Source organism: Antechinus flavipes, chromosome 4, assembly GCF_016432865.1.
Source record: "Antechinus flavipes isolate AdamAnt ecotype Samford, QLD, Australia chromosome 4, AdamAnt_v2, whole genome shotgun sequence".
In the NCBI taxonomy this organism is placed as follows: Eukaryota; Metazoa; Chordata; class Mammalia; order Dasyuromorphia; family Dasyuridae; genus Antechinus; species Antechinus flavipes.
In genome coordinates, this window is record NC_067401.1 from 374996508 (window position 1) to 375013452 (window position 16945).

General features: G+C 32.2%; 1 protein-coding gene across 1 annotated transcript in view; it reads left to right on the forward strand.

Moving 5' to 3' along the window:
- INTS7 (integrator complex subunit 7) overlaps nucleotides 1-16945 on the forward strand; it is a 64146-nt gene that overhangs the window by 32782 nt on the left and 14419 nt on the right. Inside the window, exons 10-15 of the mRNA XM_051998433.1 lie at nucleotides 77-174; nucleotides 2603-2842; nucleotides 5407-5544; nucleotides 7903-8109; nucleotides 14616-14810; nucleotides 15437-15540. Of these exons, the coding sequence (XP_051854393.1) occupies nucleotides 77-174; nucleotides 2603-2842; nucleotides 5407-5544; nucleotides 7903-8109; nucleotides 14616-14810; nucleotides 15437-15540 (982 nt within the window). The remainder of the gene's footprint in view (nucleotides 1-76; nucleotides 175-2602; nucleotides 2843-5406; nucleotides 5545-7902; nucleotides 8110-14615; nucleotides 14811-15436; nucleotides 15541-16945) is intronic.

Consider the following 16945-nt stretch of genomic DNA (forward strand, 5'->3'; position numbering starts at 1 on the left):
GGCTGTTTGTTCTCAGTAAAGTTATCTTTTATTTTTAATATTTTATCACATCAGAATGTGTAATTTATTTCTCTAGAACTTTTGGCTTTGGAACAAGATGCAGTCTTTGGCCTTGAGTCTCTCCTGGTGCTTTGTAGTCAAGATGACAGTCCAGGTGCTCAAGCAACTTTAAAGGTAAAAAAATTACCTGCTTAACATAATTGTTTATATTATATAAACAAAAGGCTTTATTTTAATTGTCACTTAAAAATTGTGTCTTTTAATTTAAAATATCACCAAAAAATGGACAAAATAAAATTTTAAACTACTGAGAAGGATAAGCATATGTTTACATAAAATAGTCTTGAAAACTGTATAAAGTAGATGAAATTGACAGTCTCTTCTAATTTGGAATTTATAATCTAAAACATACAATATTGATGATAAAACTATCTTACCAAAAGCTGATGGAATGCTATGAATAATCACATGAATATTAATATTTGTTATATATGAAGTTTCTTGGTTCTGGGTTTTGGTACTGTCTTACTTATAAGCAGTTAGAAAACAGTTCCTTGAGACCTTAACTGACAAAATGGCAAATTAGTTTTTCTGCAATCTTCAATGACTTAAAAAACCTTAGAACAAGGTAATTATACATTAGATATAGAGTACCTACAGCTGAATCCACACGATAAGAAGAAATAGTTTCTAAGATTTATTTTTAAGTCTCATACTTCAAACTTTAAAGGACATAATTCTTAAAATTCACAATTTCAACAAAAACAAGTTGGAAATTATCCAGGAGGGAAATATTTAAATATGAAGAAAGGCCAATTTGAATAACCCAGGATTACTTAACAGTGACAAGAAATCAGAAAAATGATGTATGCTTTTTAAACACAAAAGAAATCAATGGAAGGAATAGTATGTATGTGTATATTAAAAGCAAATGACATCCTGAACATTTTAATCTAAAGCAGCACAGATTAAAAAAAAGATAGACCTTTCCAAAGGCAGTAGAAGAAACACAAGAAAGGTAAATAAATACAATTATAAGAAAAAATAAGTCAATTCTTAACATATAAACTGTCACTTAAAAATAATTTGAACTAAGGAGTAGAAGAAAGAACAAAGAAGCTAGCAGATAAAAAGACAAAGAGGAAGAAAATTGTAAATGCTGTCTACATAATTTCCAACAACTCCATACACTGAATTAGTACCTTTTTTGGGAAGTAATAATATACCAAAAAGTTGTTTGAATGTGAGGGAATGGTTATGCAACAGAAGTCAACTAATAATCTACACTCACCCAAGTCCCCATGTGCATAGTGAAGGGATATCTTTAGTATAGTTAACAAGAGGTGGGACTGAAAGCATAACATAAAATCCGAGTAAGGCAAGGCCTAGAATAGAAGAGTAAAAAGGAAATTTCAGCTCATAATGGTGGGAAATTAAAGAAATGGTACTAAAGAATGGTCCCCACAGGAGAGGGAGTATATGTCTTTGGTACCTTTTAATATGTTTCACCTGGTGGGAATTTGGACATTAGAAGACTATCTTTTCTGACAAAAGAGTTTACAAGCATACATACGCTCTTACCCCAATAAAATGGATACAGATTACCCAAGAGTAACCATATCCAGAGAATTAGAGATTGGATAGCCTTCACTTAGGAGTGAAGAACCAACATGGTAGGAGAATACATGATAAAGGAAGCACGTCTTAGATATAGTGACTCCCATGACATATCATTACTATTAATATCTAGCATTGCTTTCTTTAGAATTGTTATTCCCAAAATTGGAAACTTAATTATAGTGATGAATAAGAAGGACTAGTTGGCAGGCCATGAACAAGGTACTTAACCCTCCTTGTACCTTAATTTACTCATCTATTGTATGAGAGTGATTGGAATAATTGCTGAGGGTCTCCTTAGATTATGTAGTTTCATATCTTTTAAAAGGATCATTGAAATAATTTTATCCATCCTTTTCATTTTGTAGATGTGAAAAGTAGGGGTCAACTCTAATCCTAAGGGTCAGGTGATAATATATTCCAGGTTAGTGGCCCCCTCCAATTTTAAAATTGTTTCTAGAAGATCAAGATTTACTCAAGAGTTAATAACTTTTTAGAATAATGGCACTTTGAGGAAAAGCAAAGAACCTTACTCTGTCAAGGGCAAGAAGAGCTTCTAGGATAAATATACATGGGATTTTTATTCCATGTAGTTTAATATAGATGACCACTGAGGTTCTGTCCCACACTTGAGTTTCTTTGATTCTGTGAATAAAGAACCAGAGATAATTACATTTAGATTTTGACATAAATACTTTTTCTCTTATTTTCCAGGAGATCCTCAGGCCTTGTTCCAAGTATATCAAAAAGGCATTGGCTTTACTTTTATTAATTGGTTTTAAGCATGATGAAGCTAGTAAATATTGATTCAGTACATCAAGTATTCCTAAAAGAAAATTATATTTCTCTTCAAGAAATTAGCCTACCATATTGTTAAGAAACAGTGCACATAATTCTTTTGCAATAAGGATGAATTTGAATTTAGGCACTAGAAAATGAAAATTGACTAAACTTTTTTTTTTTTTTTTTTGTAACATATATGCAGATTGCTTTGACTTGTATGGTGAAGTTGGCCAAGTGCCGTCCTCATCTTAGCCAGTCAGTAGTTGAGTCTTTGCTGACTCAGTTGCACAGTGCTCAGGATGCATCCAGGATTCTCATGTGTCACTGCCTAGCTTCCATTGCCATGCAGCTGCCTGTGTTGGGTGATGGGATGCTTGGAGACTTAATGGAACTCTACAAAGTGATTGGACGTTCTGCTACAGATAAACAACAGGAGCTTTTGGTAGGAAACCACTTCTTTGGAATACATTGTTGATGAATAGACCTGGGGCCAGTTGCATCTATTTTGAAAACTTTTATACCACTGTAACACTTAAGTGAAGCTTCCAGTTAGTAATAATTAAGCTTACTTTACAGTTTCTGTAGTCAATTAACATTTGTTTTATGCCTACTTTAATGTGTGCTAAGTGCTGAGGAGACAGAGTCCAAAGGATTACTGTATTATTACAGTTATAAGACATGTTGGATGTAGTCATAGGGTGTGGATTCACATCTCTCCCATATGTCTTTGGGCAAGCCCCTTCACTCGATTTCACTACCTGTCATGCTTCTGTTTCCTTATATGTAGAATAAAAGGATTGGACTCAGTGACCTTAAAAACCCCTTCCAACTCTAATAAATCTCTGCTCCTAATCTTTTTTGAATCTTAACACTAACCCTTTGAAGTAAATATCTTACAGAACTTGACCTAATATTAAAACAGTCGGGGCATTGAATTTAGGTGTTAAGAGTCATGAATTATATGTGTGAAAGTACAACATTAATGAGAAAACTATACAGAAAAAATTGACTTTAAAGTTGGAATTAGAACCATAATGTTTGACTAATTTTGAACAGTGGACATTATTTGTTAGGTTATCATTCGTAATCTGCAAAGTTCTTTTTAACTTTGGATACACCATGCTACTTCTTAAACTGCCTTTTTTCCTAAGAATCTTCAAGGGAATGGAAGGGAATAAGCATTTATTGATTGTCTTCTACATACCAAACATTTTATTTGATTTTAATAACAATCCTATACTATCTTTGTCCCTGTTTTATAGGACAGTTGTTCAACAAAATGCTCTTGCTAATATCTTAACTAAATTCCAAGTGTCAAAAAGACATGATTTTTTTTCTATATGTGAAGCAATTAAATTATGAATTAAATGCCTCTTATTTAAAAACAATGGGTTAAATTATCCACCAATTAATAATTCGATAGGTATTTATTAAGTATGTACCAGGTGCCATGTTTGGTACCAGATAGACAAAACAATTCCTACTCATAGGTAAATTATATTCTGATGGAGAAAACAAAGACTAATAGTTGTATCTAAGATAAATAGGTCTAAATATAAAGTTCTATTAGATCTCCATAAGTACAAATTGAAAAGAAGAAATTACAAGATAGTTTGAGAGTGAAGGTAGTGTTAAAAATAGCCCTTGGATACATCTTGAAGGAAAAAGGGGATTCAGGAAGGAGGAGATGAAGAAAGGATACATTCCCCTGCAAGAAGTTCCTGCCTTCAAGGCACTCACATTATCGTTGTAATTATAAGACATGTTGGATGTGGAGTCATAAGAGATGGAGTATCCTATGTGAGGAACAGAAAAGACTTTTTTTGTTTGGACTGTAATGTACAGGAAGGGAAATAATGTCCAATGAAGCTGTACTACAGCTATTGTAATCTAGATTGGGTGAGAAATTTTGAGCCTAGATCTTAAAGGAGAAGTGAATGTGGTATTAGTCAAAACATTCTGTTGCCATAAATAGGGAGGGGAGCAGGGAGAATTCTAACTCCCTAAGGTCATAGAGTCAGAAGGTGTGGAGAAAAGAGACAGGGGCTGATGTCCTGATTCAGTACCAACCGGTATACTTTACCTTGCTAATAACCATGTTGGACTACATAAAATTAGTTATTTTCCTTTATTTTCCTTTGCTTTCTCTTCTCCTGGCTCTTAGATTTGAAATCTAACGAGCTGGGTTTGAATTCCTGCTCGCTTGCTTACTCTTCTGTGTAACTTGGGACAAAATGTTTACTCTTTCCTAGCCCATGAATACTTATTTGTAAAATGAGGAAAGTGGACAGTAAGCCCCTCCAAACTCTATTTGAGAACTGCTTGCAAATAGAGCAGGGATTGTTCATTTAATGTATTTATACCCAGTTCCTAGCACAGTGCTTGACACATAGTAAGGACTTAAATACATATTAATTAATTGAATACTTGAAAAATGCTGGCAGAAACAACTGACTTGGAAGAAATTCATATATAACCCAAAAAAGCATTCTATATTTCATCCACAAGAGGGCACTGCATGTTGGCACTTTATTGAATTAGGGCTTCTTTTAGTAACAAGTTTTAGTAATAAAACAGATGCCAGTTAAGCCAGTGTGTGAATTTGCAGTATAATAGTTATTCTGAAATAACCAGCTAAGCTAATTTCTAATTGAAATGATGTTTTCATCTTGAAGACAGCTGATGTTCCTTAAAATTTTGGGAGCTTGTTTTTATTTGGTTTAATCTAAATAAGCCATATACTGGAATTGACTACTAGTATATTTAAAGAATCTTTCAAATTATAGGCTATCAATAGGAGGTATTTTTTAGTTTTTTTGTTTAAGTACTTTAGTGTTTTTTTTAGCTTTTATGATGCTCAAGAAAACGGTTTATGTTTCAGTATAAGAGATTATACCGCTTTAGGGGAATGTTATTTTGTAATACTTTAAATTAAATTAAATACTTTTTAACTTTGCTATGATATAGAAAGTTAAATTAACTTTTTTCTTTTTTGTTTGACATTAGGTTTCTTTGGCTACTGTGATTTTTGTAGCCAGTCAGAAAGCATTATCTGCTGAAGTTAAAACTGTTATTAAACAACAACTTGAGAATGTGTCCAATGGTTGGACAGCTTACCGTATTGCCAGACAGGCATCTAGAATGGTAAGTACTAGCTTTCCAAATGACTTGTGTTGAGAGATAACATAAAACCACCCTCAGAATGAGGGATTACCAACCACACTTGTTGCTTAGGACGAAAATATGAATTCCAAGGTTTGGGTTAAGAGTTTGGATGATGTGTAGGGAGAGGAATTCTACTTTAAAGTTTTTTCTTAATAAAATGTATATAATATTAACCATACCACAAGTCATCGGGAGCTTCTGCAGGAGTCCTAAAGATTTGAATGGGGACTTTACTACATCTTATTAACATAATCTCATTAGCACAACATTGCTACCTACTTTCCATAAAGTAGAAAAAGCAAAGGAAAGACTATTTTGTTTTAAGAGAGTATAGGTCATCAACATTTCAGGAATTTTTGTAATAAAGATCTTGAAATAATAAAATTTGAGAAACACTAAAAAAAAGGAGACATTTAGAATATAAATTATTTGGTTTTTCATAATAGATTCCAAAGTTTTTAGACAGCTATTTTACAGACTAGTAAATAGATCAAAAAAGGTATCTACTTATAGAGAAGTATAATGGTAGAATGGGTAGAGGATTGACTTTGGAGTGAGGAAAGCCTAGATTCAAGTTTTACCTCTGAAACATACCAATTATGAGAGAATAGATAAAGGGAATTTTTACCTAGGGACTTTCTTACACAAATAAAATCATAGTTACAGTTCCTCCTTATCTTATCCATTTGCTCCAGAAAAAATACGCTTTTCCAGATAGATGAGCAAAAGCCCCTGTTGACTTTCATAGACAAGTCTTAAATAATAAATAAGTCTAAATAGCTAGCCTTCAATTTATTTTTTCAAACAAATTTTTCTTAATATCTTTTGTTTTTATATCATCAATATTTCTCCTGGTATGCTCCTCTTCTCTCCTCCCAGAAAGCCATCTTATATGTCAAATTATACTTTTTTAGGTAAAAAAAGAAAAGAAAAAAGAGAAAGAAACCAGTTTTAAATTATGTAAAATTATATCAAAGTCTTAAATGATGTAAAATATTCCATACCTGGGAACCTCTCACATTGGTTGTGTTGGATTGAGGTATCTTCTCATGATTCTTCTTTGGAGCTAGGTTTATTTTTTATAATTTTGTATTCACCTTTTTGAGGGATGGTGATTATTCTTTCCATTTGATAATTTATTATAGTTAATGTTTATATTGGTTTTTGGCTCTGCTTACTTTATTCTCTATCAATTCATATAGGTTATTCCATGCTTCTTTATATTCATCCTTTTTTTACAGCACACTAAATTTCCATTATATTCATATGCTGCATTTTATTTAGTCATTTCCCAATTAATAGATAACTTCAGTGGTAGCAAAAAGTACTGCTATAAATATTCTATATATGAGGACTTTGTTCTTCTCAATGGGTAGAAGCCTCTCTGGGATAGAAGCCTCGTGGTGGAATTCCTGGGTCAAAGGGAATAAAGATTTTAGCCACCTTAATTTTGTAATGCCAAATTGCTTTCTAAAACGATTCTGCTGCTTCAGTTTGCTGAATAGGAGGTAAAACCTCAAGAATATTTTCATTTGTGTTTTTTTTAATTATTAGTGAATTACAATATTATTTTCTGTGGTGGCTAATTGTTCGCAGTTCTTTTGACAAGTGTTCATATTCTTTGACTACTTATCTATTGAAAAATGACTTCTGGTCATACACAGGTATGTGAAGCTGGAGGTGTAATGTATATATGTATGTATATCTTCATTCTTTATATATAGGATACTAAACTTTTTAGAAATTTGGCATAAAGATTTTTTTGACATTCAGGTACTTTTCTTCTCATACTAGATGCATTAATTTTGTCTGTACAAAGGATTTTCCATTTCATGCAATCAGAATTATAGTTTTCTTTCATAATTGCTTCTATCAAATGGAAAGAGTAATCACCACCCTAAAAAAAGTCAGTACAAAATTATAAAAAGACAAAAATATATCTTACCTATAGCTGTCAAATGTATATGATATACTTCCCTCCTAATTTTTTCATATGATCTTAAATATTAAGAGCATGTGTGCATTTGAATGTATTCTAGAATATGGCATAGGATGTTGATCTAAAACTATTTTTCTATTTTCCCCAAAGTTTTTATCTAGTAAATTCTTTCCTAAGAAAATTTATAGATTTTAATTTATAATTTCTCTTTGGATTTAAATTTGTATTATATAAGAATGACTTGGTATATTATTCAGAAATATTTTGACTGAGCCTCAAAGTATATAATATAAAAAGCTATTATTGAAATTTATCCAAGGTTGGGGTTTTCCTTTACACTGCAGCATCAACTATTTCAAGTATAAGAATGTCACTTGCCTCTTTTTGTCCTTTTTTAGGGTAATCATGACATGGCCAGAGAACTTTATCAAAGTCTGCTGACTCAGGTAGCCTCAGAACATTTCTACTTTTGGCTGAACAGTTTGAAGGAATTCTCCCATGCAGAGCAGTGTCTCACAGGGTTGCAAGAAGAGGATTATAGTTCAGCACTTTCCTGCATTGCTGAATCTTTAAAATTCTACCATAAAGGGATAGCATCCTTAACAGTAAGTCTCTTTTGTTATAATATGATGGCCTGTATGGAAAAATATATTTATTTGAGTTCTTTTAATTACCTCTTTCAAAGACTTATTTTAGTGAATTTTTAACTTGTTGGTCATGATTAAAAGAAGGGATTTAGTATTTATCAACTCATACTTATTTAGATTGCTATTTGGTGGGATATTGATAGTCAATCCCCCTTTTTTTTAAAGCTTGAACAGGAAACTGAAGTTTAATTATCTTAAGAGCAAATCTTTTATAGCAGAGAGAATGCCACATAGAAAGTATGAAAGGAGTAAAGTTAAGAGTTTTTCCTTTCTGCTACATAGCACTCTACCCAGGTCACTAACAGTGGGATATATTAACATCAAATCCCATTGGTTTAGCATCTACTTATGCATGACTTTCTGTTAGGAAGGGCAAAGTATTCTTTTAAAAATACCAGAAATAGCTGCTCTAGTTACCTTTTCTTATAGCTAATGAAGAACGGGCCAAATAAGATTAATAATTAGAAATTTCATGTAAAATCTCTTAGAGTTTGAGAGACTCTTTAGGCATGTAGTCTACCTTTCCCCAGTTGTAATGTCCTCTCTACAAAATTTGGGAAAAGAATTTCAGTATGGGATTGAAAAGTTAGTACTAACATCAGGTGCCTACATTGTTGTCAGAACTATGCTAAGTGCTAATGATGCAAAGAAAGGCAAAAGTTCCTGCCCTCAAGGAGCTTACAGTGTTACAGAAGATTCAATATAGATACAGCTATGTATAAATAAATTGTATGCAGGATAATTGGAAGGCTATCAATAGAGGGAATGTGCTAGAATTAGAAAGCCTTTCTTGAGACTTGAGGAAGAAAATTCCATATGTGGGAGAGAGCTTAGAGGTCACCACCATCTTGCAAAGTAGCACTTTCCAGTAAACAAATATAACTGTTCTTTATGTTGAGCTAGAAAACTTTCTAATTCTAATTTCCACTTACTGGTTCTAGTTCTGTTCTCTAGTAATAAAGATTATTTCCCATATAACAGCCAATCAAATGTTTGATGAGAGAGAGGAGGGGAAAGGGAAAGGAGGAGAATCTGGGGGGAGATTGAGAGGGTAAATGGAAAATGATCTTATGGAAGACACAATCAATGGGAGAGATTGGTAATGGCCCCTTGCAGAAGGTGAGGTTTGAGCTGAGACTTGAAGGAAACCAAGAAGGTAAAGATGAAGAGAAGAGCATTCCAGGCCTGGAGAACAGTTAGTGACAAAACCCAGTCAGAAGATGGAGTCTTGTAAAAAGGCCAACAGAGACTACATAGTATTTGTGACCATTGTATCTATACACTCTGAGAGATATACCATTACAGTATGAGGATTCAAAATAGGAGAACGTATTTTTTTTCCTTCCAGGCCATGCTTAGACCAAGACTTCTGAAGTCTTGATTTTCATTGATTATTTGAAGACAGGAATACAGCATCGCTTTTTAAGGTTAGCTAGTATTTTAAAAAGTTATTTAGCCATTCATTTATTTCTATTGAATGACCAAGAATTGTAACTTAACAGTCTAATCTCATTGGATATACTGAAAATGAATTATAACACAAGTAGTGAAAAAAGTCCTTCTTTCTTAGTAAAGAGAACTGTTAGTCCAGGACAAGCAGAACTGCAACAGTAGTGAATAACTTATGTAGAGCAGAAAATTTCTTAATTGTTTTATATAATGACACTGGAAACAGTGAAGTAGAATAACACAGTGAGGCCGTTATGAGTTGAATAAATTTTTGTTTGTGCCTTTGATCTGCTTAAATTTTTTTAATATTAAAATGCATTTATGAACATTTGAAGTTAGCATTTGTTTCTTTCATTTTGTAAATTCAGACTTGTAGAACCTTCCTCTTATTTAAAGAGAAAAAAATTAAATTGAAAGGAGCATCATAATAATACTTGACATTTAGTTAGCATTCAAAAGTTTGCACAGCTCTCTATGAACATTTTATTTGATTCACAAGAGCATAGGTATTTGCTTACTTCCCAATTAATGAATGAGCCATTCTTGTCTTTATTAGAACATCTGGGAGAAAGTGAATGGTTTTTGACTGCTCCTGCCAAACCAGTTAGAGATTTGCAATTTTTCAGGAATAGGATTTTTTTTGTAAACTCTGTATTTAATTCCCCAATATTTGAGAAACATATTCTTAAAAATATGTTTATTAAAAAAATTATATATATATATATATATATATATATATATATATATATATATATATATATATATATGTTTGCATTGGTAAAGCAACATTTTAGCTATTTTCACCTAATAATAACTTGGCCCTATATAGACATAACTCATTTTTAAGGGAGAATTTTTCTTGAACATCTTTTGTGGTAACTGTTGTTATTAGTTGTACATAATATTAGAGTAATAAGAAAATAAGATCCTGCAAAAAAAGAATCTCAGATCACTGTTGATTGGAATCTGAAGCATTTTTCAGTTTTTTTAGTTTTTAAATAAGCATTCTGTCAGTTGTACAAATTCTGTGTTTTGTTATTTTATAATTTGAGGGGGGGAGGAAACAAGCACCTAGACACTGTACTAAGAGCATTTTATACATTTCCCATTTGATCCTTATAAAAATCATTCGAGGTAAGTGCTATTATTCCTATTTTACAGTTGAGGAAACTGAGGGAGACAGTTAAGAATCACATAGATGATAAGTAAGTTTGCGTTAAAATTAGGTCTTTCAAACTCCAGGCCCCATGCGTGGCAAGGACCTATTATAAATCAAGAGATACAGGGAAAATATGAATAAAATTAATATCAACTAGTTTAATATTCAGAAATATTTAATGTAGGAAACCATCATCATGTCTCAGATTTCTCAATCATAAAATGAAAGTCTTAAACTAGTTAATCTCTAAGGTTCCTTCTGATGTTGTATGATTGGTTCTTCAGCAATGACTTCAGAAAAGGAGAAATCGAGAGGGTATTTATAATCTGTTGAAAGATCATCATGATTTTCAGTGATTTGAAATATTCAATGAGGGAAGAAAGGGAATCATTTTTATATAGCATCTGCTGTATTGTCAGGCACTAGGCTAAGTCCTTTATAAATATTACCTCATTTGGTTATTGCAACATCTTTGCAAGGGGACATTTTATAGTCAAAAGAACTATGTCTACTACCAAAAGCAGTTAGAAAATACTTCATAAATTAAGTATGTAAAGATCACCTAAATTTACTGAGGACTTGAGAAACAACAATGAATTTATCCATTTAAATTATATTTGTAAAATTCTCTTCAGAAACAACCATCAGGTATTTTTAATAACACTAATCATAGCCTTTGTTATGAAATATCTTTTGGAGAGTTCCTCAATATAATATTTTTCTTTTTTTTGCTGAGGTAATTGAGGTTAAGTGACTTGCCCAGGGTCACCCAGCTAGGAAGTGTTAAGTGTCTGAGACCACATTTGAATTCAGGTCCTACTGACTTCAGGGCTGGTGCTCTGCGCCACCGAGCTGCCCTCTCAGTATAATCTTTTAAGATAATCTAAAGTTAAACCTGTGGGCTCCCCTTAAATGAAACTATCTAGAATTTGAGCAATCATTTATCAGTAATGTTATAAAAAGAGATTTGTATTAAAATAGGAATAACCTGGTTGTCCTCTAAGAACTTTTTTAACTTCAGGTTTCTATAATTAAGCACACTAGAAATATTAAATAGCTGTTATCTCTAGAGAGAGGCAAAAGCTGGATGAAAATTCATCCTATGAAAACTCACATTGAAAAATTAGAAGGGATCTTAGAGGTGAAGTATCCTTTCCCATCCAACTTCTTCCTTATGCAAGATACTCTAATAGGTGATCATCTAACCTCTGCCTAAACATTTCTAATGAAGGGAACTTCATAGCTTTGCAAATAGTTGTTTTCTCTTGTTAAACTCAAATCTACCACTCTTCCTTATCGCTTCCACCTAGCATGGCATAGTGGGAAAAGAGCTGGGCTGAAAGCCAGAAAGAAGTCCTGGCTCTTTAGTGCTAGGAAGTCACTTAGCCTTTCAGGGCTTCTGGCAACTTTCTCTCTTTCAATTGTAGAGAAGGTTCTGGCCTCTGTGTGTTGGTAGGAGTTTCCTTATCAGTGAAATTACAAGATCAGTCATTATCCTTCTTTATCCTCTAGAGCTTTCCACTATTTACTCTTTAGCTCTTTTGTTAAGCTCTTTTTTAAGCTCTGTATTTTTTTCTTAAGTCTTTGCTTATCCAGGTTAAGCATTCCCATTTATTTTTAACAATCTTTCATTTGATATAGTTTTAAGAAATCCAACCAACATGATCACCTTTTTTAAAAATTATTTTCAATAATATTTTATTTTTGTAAATTACATGTAAAGAAGTTTTCAGCGTTCCTTCTGCAAGATTCTGTTTAAATTTTTTTTCCTTTCTTTACCTCTCCCCAAAACAGCAAGTAATCTGATATAGGTTAAACATGTGCAATTCTTTTAAACATATTGCCATATTTATTTGTCATGTTATGCACGAAAAATCTTACCAAAAGGGGAAAAACCACGGGAAAGGAGGGAAACCTCCCCCTCCCCCCCTCAAAAAAAAGTGACAATAACTATGCTAAAATCCTTATTCAGTCTCCAAAGTTCTCTCTGAAGGCTGTCTGATTCTTTGTGATCTCATGGATCATAGCACACCAATACTATCTGTGGCTTTTCTTGGCAAAGATACTAGAGTGATTTGCCATTTCCTTCTCCTATGGATTAAGGCAAATAGAGATTAATGCTACACGCAATTAGTAAATGTCTAAGGCCAGATTTGAATTCAAATCTCCCTGAGTCTAGGTCTAGCATTCTATCCACCATACTGCCTACCTGCCAACAAGAGCACAATACAGTGGAATTATTCCTTATTTTGATATGAATGGTATGCTCAAAATTGCACAAACCAAGATTATACCTTTTTTGCCTCTGTTGGCTCATAATAAGCTTATAATCATCTAAAATCCTCAAGATTTTTTTACATAAGCTGCTTTCAAACTTTGCATTTTTATCCCTGTTAACTTTGATTTTATTAGTTTTAACTATATAATTGATTCTGCTTTCTAGGTTAATTTTGATTCCTGATTCTGTCATCCATCGAAGATTACAAATCTTCCAGCGCTTCCAGCACAAAAATCTAGATTGAGTAAAAGTTTTCATCAAGGGTCTCTGTTATTTTAAGAGTATCTGTGCAAGGACCCATTCTTAGATTCTGTGACTTATTTGATTAAAGACAGTTTTATTCAGTGAGATCCCCAGTGTCACCTTTAATGATATTTCTTACAGAGCTTAGCATAGTGTCTTTCACATGATAAGAAGTTAGTAAATACTTGTTAAATTGATTTAAGTTACCAGAGGATGAGATCAGTGGACAGTAGCTTGTGAAAGTTATAGAATAAGCTGCACAAATTTAATCTATTGTACTTTGCTTAATAGATAATACAGTAGTCCATTTCTGGGGCTTTGAAGTTACATATTTAGCCCTACTGCAAAAAGAATGTTGCTTATATGTATCTGTAGGGTTTGTGTCGGATATTACATAAATAATAACACTAGAGGATTTTAAACCATTCATACTATGGAAAGAATATGAATCACTGAAATGTTTTGTTTACTTACAAATGGTTTGAAATAACTATGGTTATAAACCAAATCAATAAATATTTATTTGTTTGCCATATATGTAAGAAACTATTCTAAGCCAGATCATAAATAAATGAAATTTATCTTTAATGCCTCCTGCCCTTCCTTGAAAATCTATTCATCTCTTTGGCCTTGCTCTCCTTAATCTAGTATACTCAGGTCTTACTGCTATTCACCTATCATTTCTCTAGATTTAGACAACTATTTTTAAACTTACGTGTGCCAAATTTTATTTCTTTAGTTTTTGGATCATTTGTATTAACTAGCTAATTTGGTGAATGAATACATTCTAGTGGAAGAAGACAACTATCTTCTGTTAATGATTATATATGTTAAAGCTGACCTCCTAGAGACATTCTTCCTCTTTACTTTTTATTTTTCCTACCAATACTGGCTCTAGTGAAATACCCTTCAGTTCCAGTAGAAAGAGATAATGCTATGTCACAGGTTGGTAAAGTAAATAACTCTTTTAATATCTACAGACTCTGATAGCACCCTCAAATTATACCTTATATGTTTTGACTCCTTATAGGTTACTGCCTAGTTTTCCTATACCTCACACCCAATCCTGAATGTAGGGGTGGCTCACCATTACATTCAGACCCATAGCTCTTAAAATGATGACGTCTCAGAACCCATGTTTCCTCTAGTTAGCTTTCTTTTCTTATTTTAGATCTGTTATAAATCTAGGCATTCATCCATCTGTATGAAAATTGTGTTATCTTGGTTTGAATTATATATTATTATTAGGTACTGTTACTATTGCATGAACTGTAACAGTTCATTAATTTAGTATTATATTTAATTCTTGTTTTAAACTTATATTTATTTTTCTAGGCTGCCAGCACACCATTGAATCCTTTAAGTTTTCAGTGTGAGTTTGTAAAACTAAGAATTGACCTTCTGCAGGCCTTTTCTCAACTTTTCTGCACCTGTAATAGCCTAAAGACAAGTCCTCCACCTGCTATTGCTACAACCATAGCTATGACTTTGGGGAATGACCTTCAAAGATGTGGCCGCATTTCCAATCAGGTATGTCTTAGTTCTGTTCTTGAATAGGTATATATCTTGCAGTACTTTTTTGTAAGGTGAAAAATTTTAACGTGTGTTAGTTGTTAATGGTATGTATTCTAGAAATAAGTATACAAGGTGTATTAAATAATCTTGCTAACAATTGGTTGGCCTGTTATTTTCTATTTGGCTCTTAGCAAATTTTTTTTATTTCAGATTTTCACAAAGAAAGTAGACCGACATGTTTCATGTTTTTTATTCTGTAAAGTTTATAAAGCATTAGCTTCTTAATGGATAAAAGGTATTTTTTTAAAACTTACTGTATATGGAGATATAATTTAGGTAGCATTAAGATATTTTAGTTTGTAAAGTAGCCAGAAAAAGAAATCTTTTATATCATATACTTATTTTTATATATACATCATTGTATTTCTGAATATATATGCTAACTTCTTTTTTGCATTTCTTAGAAATGCATAGTTAAACATTCTGCTATAAAACTTTGTAAAATTAAATGGTCTAAAAATTAAATATTCACCAGAATATGTGTGAATTTAATCAATTGGGGACAAATTTTGTTTCTTTTGGCTTTCTTGTTTACATAACAACTTTAAAAAATTTTTGTGGTCATTTTTCTTTCTTTGTAGATGAAACAGTCTATGGAAGAATTTCGAAATCTGGCATCCCGTTATGAGGAACTTTATCAGGCATCTTTTGATGCTGACTCAGCAACATTGAGGAATGTAGAGTTGTATCCATGTGGCCCAAAATTTATTGTACTTTTAAAACATTCTTTTAAATGCAAAGTGTTGTTTAGTCATGCTTTTTTGTCATATGTAGATCATCAAAATTAACATATCAAATAACATAGTTTTTTAATTAGCATAAAGTTTTCTGATTTAAAATCAATTTTAAAATAATAGGTATTATTTCAGAATTTGTTTTCCTCTTAAGGACCTCCAGAGAAAGGAAGGATAGTCCTCAGTATGTATCCTACTGATGGTAATCATTTATGTCCCTTATACTACAAAAGGATAGTATATTTTTCTCCTAGAAAGCCATTGTGTCACTCTACTGCTTTCTTTACTTTATACTAAATAATTTTAGTCATATTAAATAATTCTAGTTTATAAGATCATAGATTTAACATTAGAAGGGCCTTAGAGGTATCCAGCATTTGGGTTTTGTTTTTTTTTTTTTTAGTTTTTAATAGCTTTTTATTTATAAGTTATACGCATGGGTAATTTTACAGCATTGACAATTGGCAACCTTTTGTTCCAATTTTTCCCCTTCTTCCTCTCACCCCCACCCCTAGATGGCAGGATGACCAATACATGTTAAATATATTAAAGTATAAATTAAATACAAAATAAGTATACATGTCCAAACTGTTATTTCAGCATTTGTTTTCCTTTAAACCTTTAATCATCTTCATTCTTGAAACCTCTATGTTAGCTGTTCCTCAAAGATGTAGAACATAAATAAATACACGATTAAATCAGGGATTCTTAAGTTGAGTCCACAGATTTTAAGGGGTAAATGCATAGATTTCAAGGTATTTATGAATTTGGGTGGAGAAAATTACATTTTTATTTTCACTAACTTCTCATAGAAATTTATTTCAATTATTTTTAAATGTTATTATAAGAAGGAAGTCTAGGACATATTAAAGGATAACCCTTGCTGTAGACTTACGATAGAATAACTTCTATTTATTTATCCTATATCTCTTAACAAGGAAAATAGCCCCCTAACTAGTTTTATTTATACAGTAACAGCGATGTTGCTCCTGCTAATAGTAATGAAGTTTTTCCTTGTCTGACTTTTCATATACCCAGAAAAGAAATATAATATATTTGAAAAGTGCTTGCATGGGATTTAGGAAAACTGGGCACTCATAAAATTGCGATCATTCTAATGTCTTATGACCTTAAACAAGTCATGTACATACTGAAAACTTAGCTTTCACTTGTAAATTGGGCCTAATGATAATAATGTATGCTTTATGAACCACCACATTTAACCATTACAATCCTGGGAGATTTTTTTTTTTTTTTTGGTTACATTTTACAGATGAGGAAACTAAGGCTCAAATGATAATAAACAATTTGGCAGGATCAGTACAGCTCTAGCGCTAGTTTGTCGGAGCAAAATTC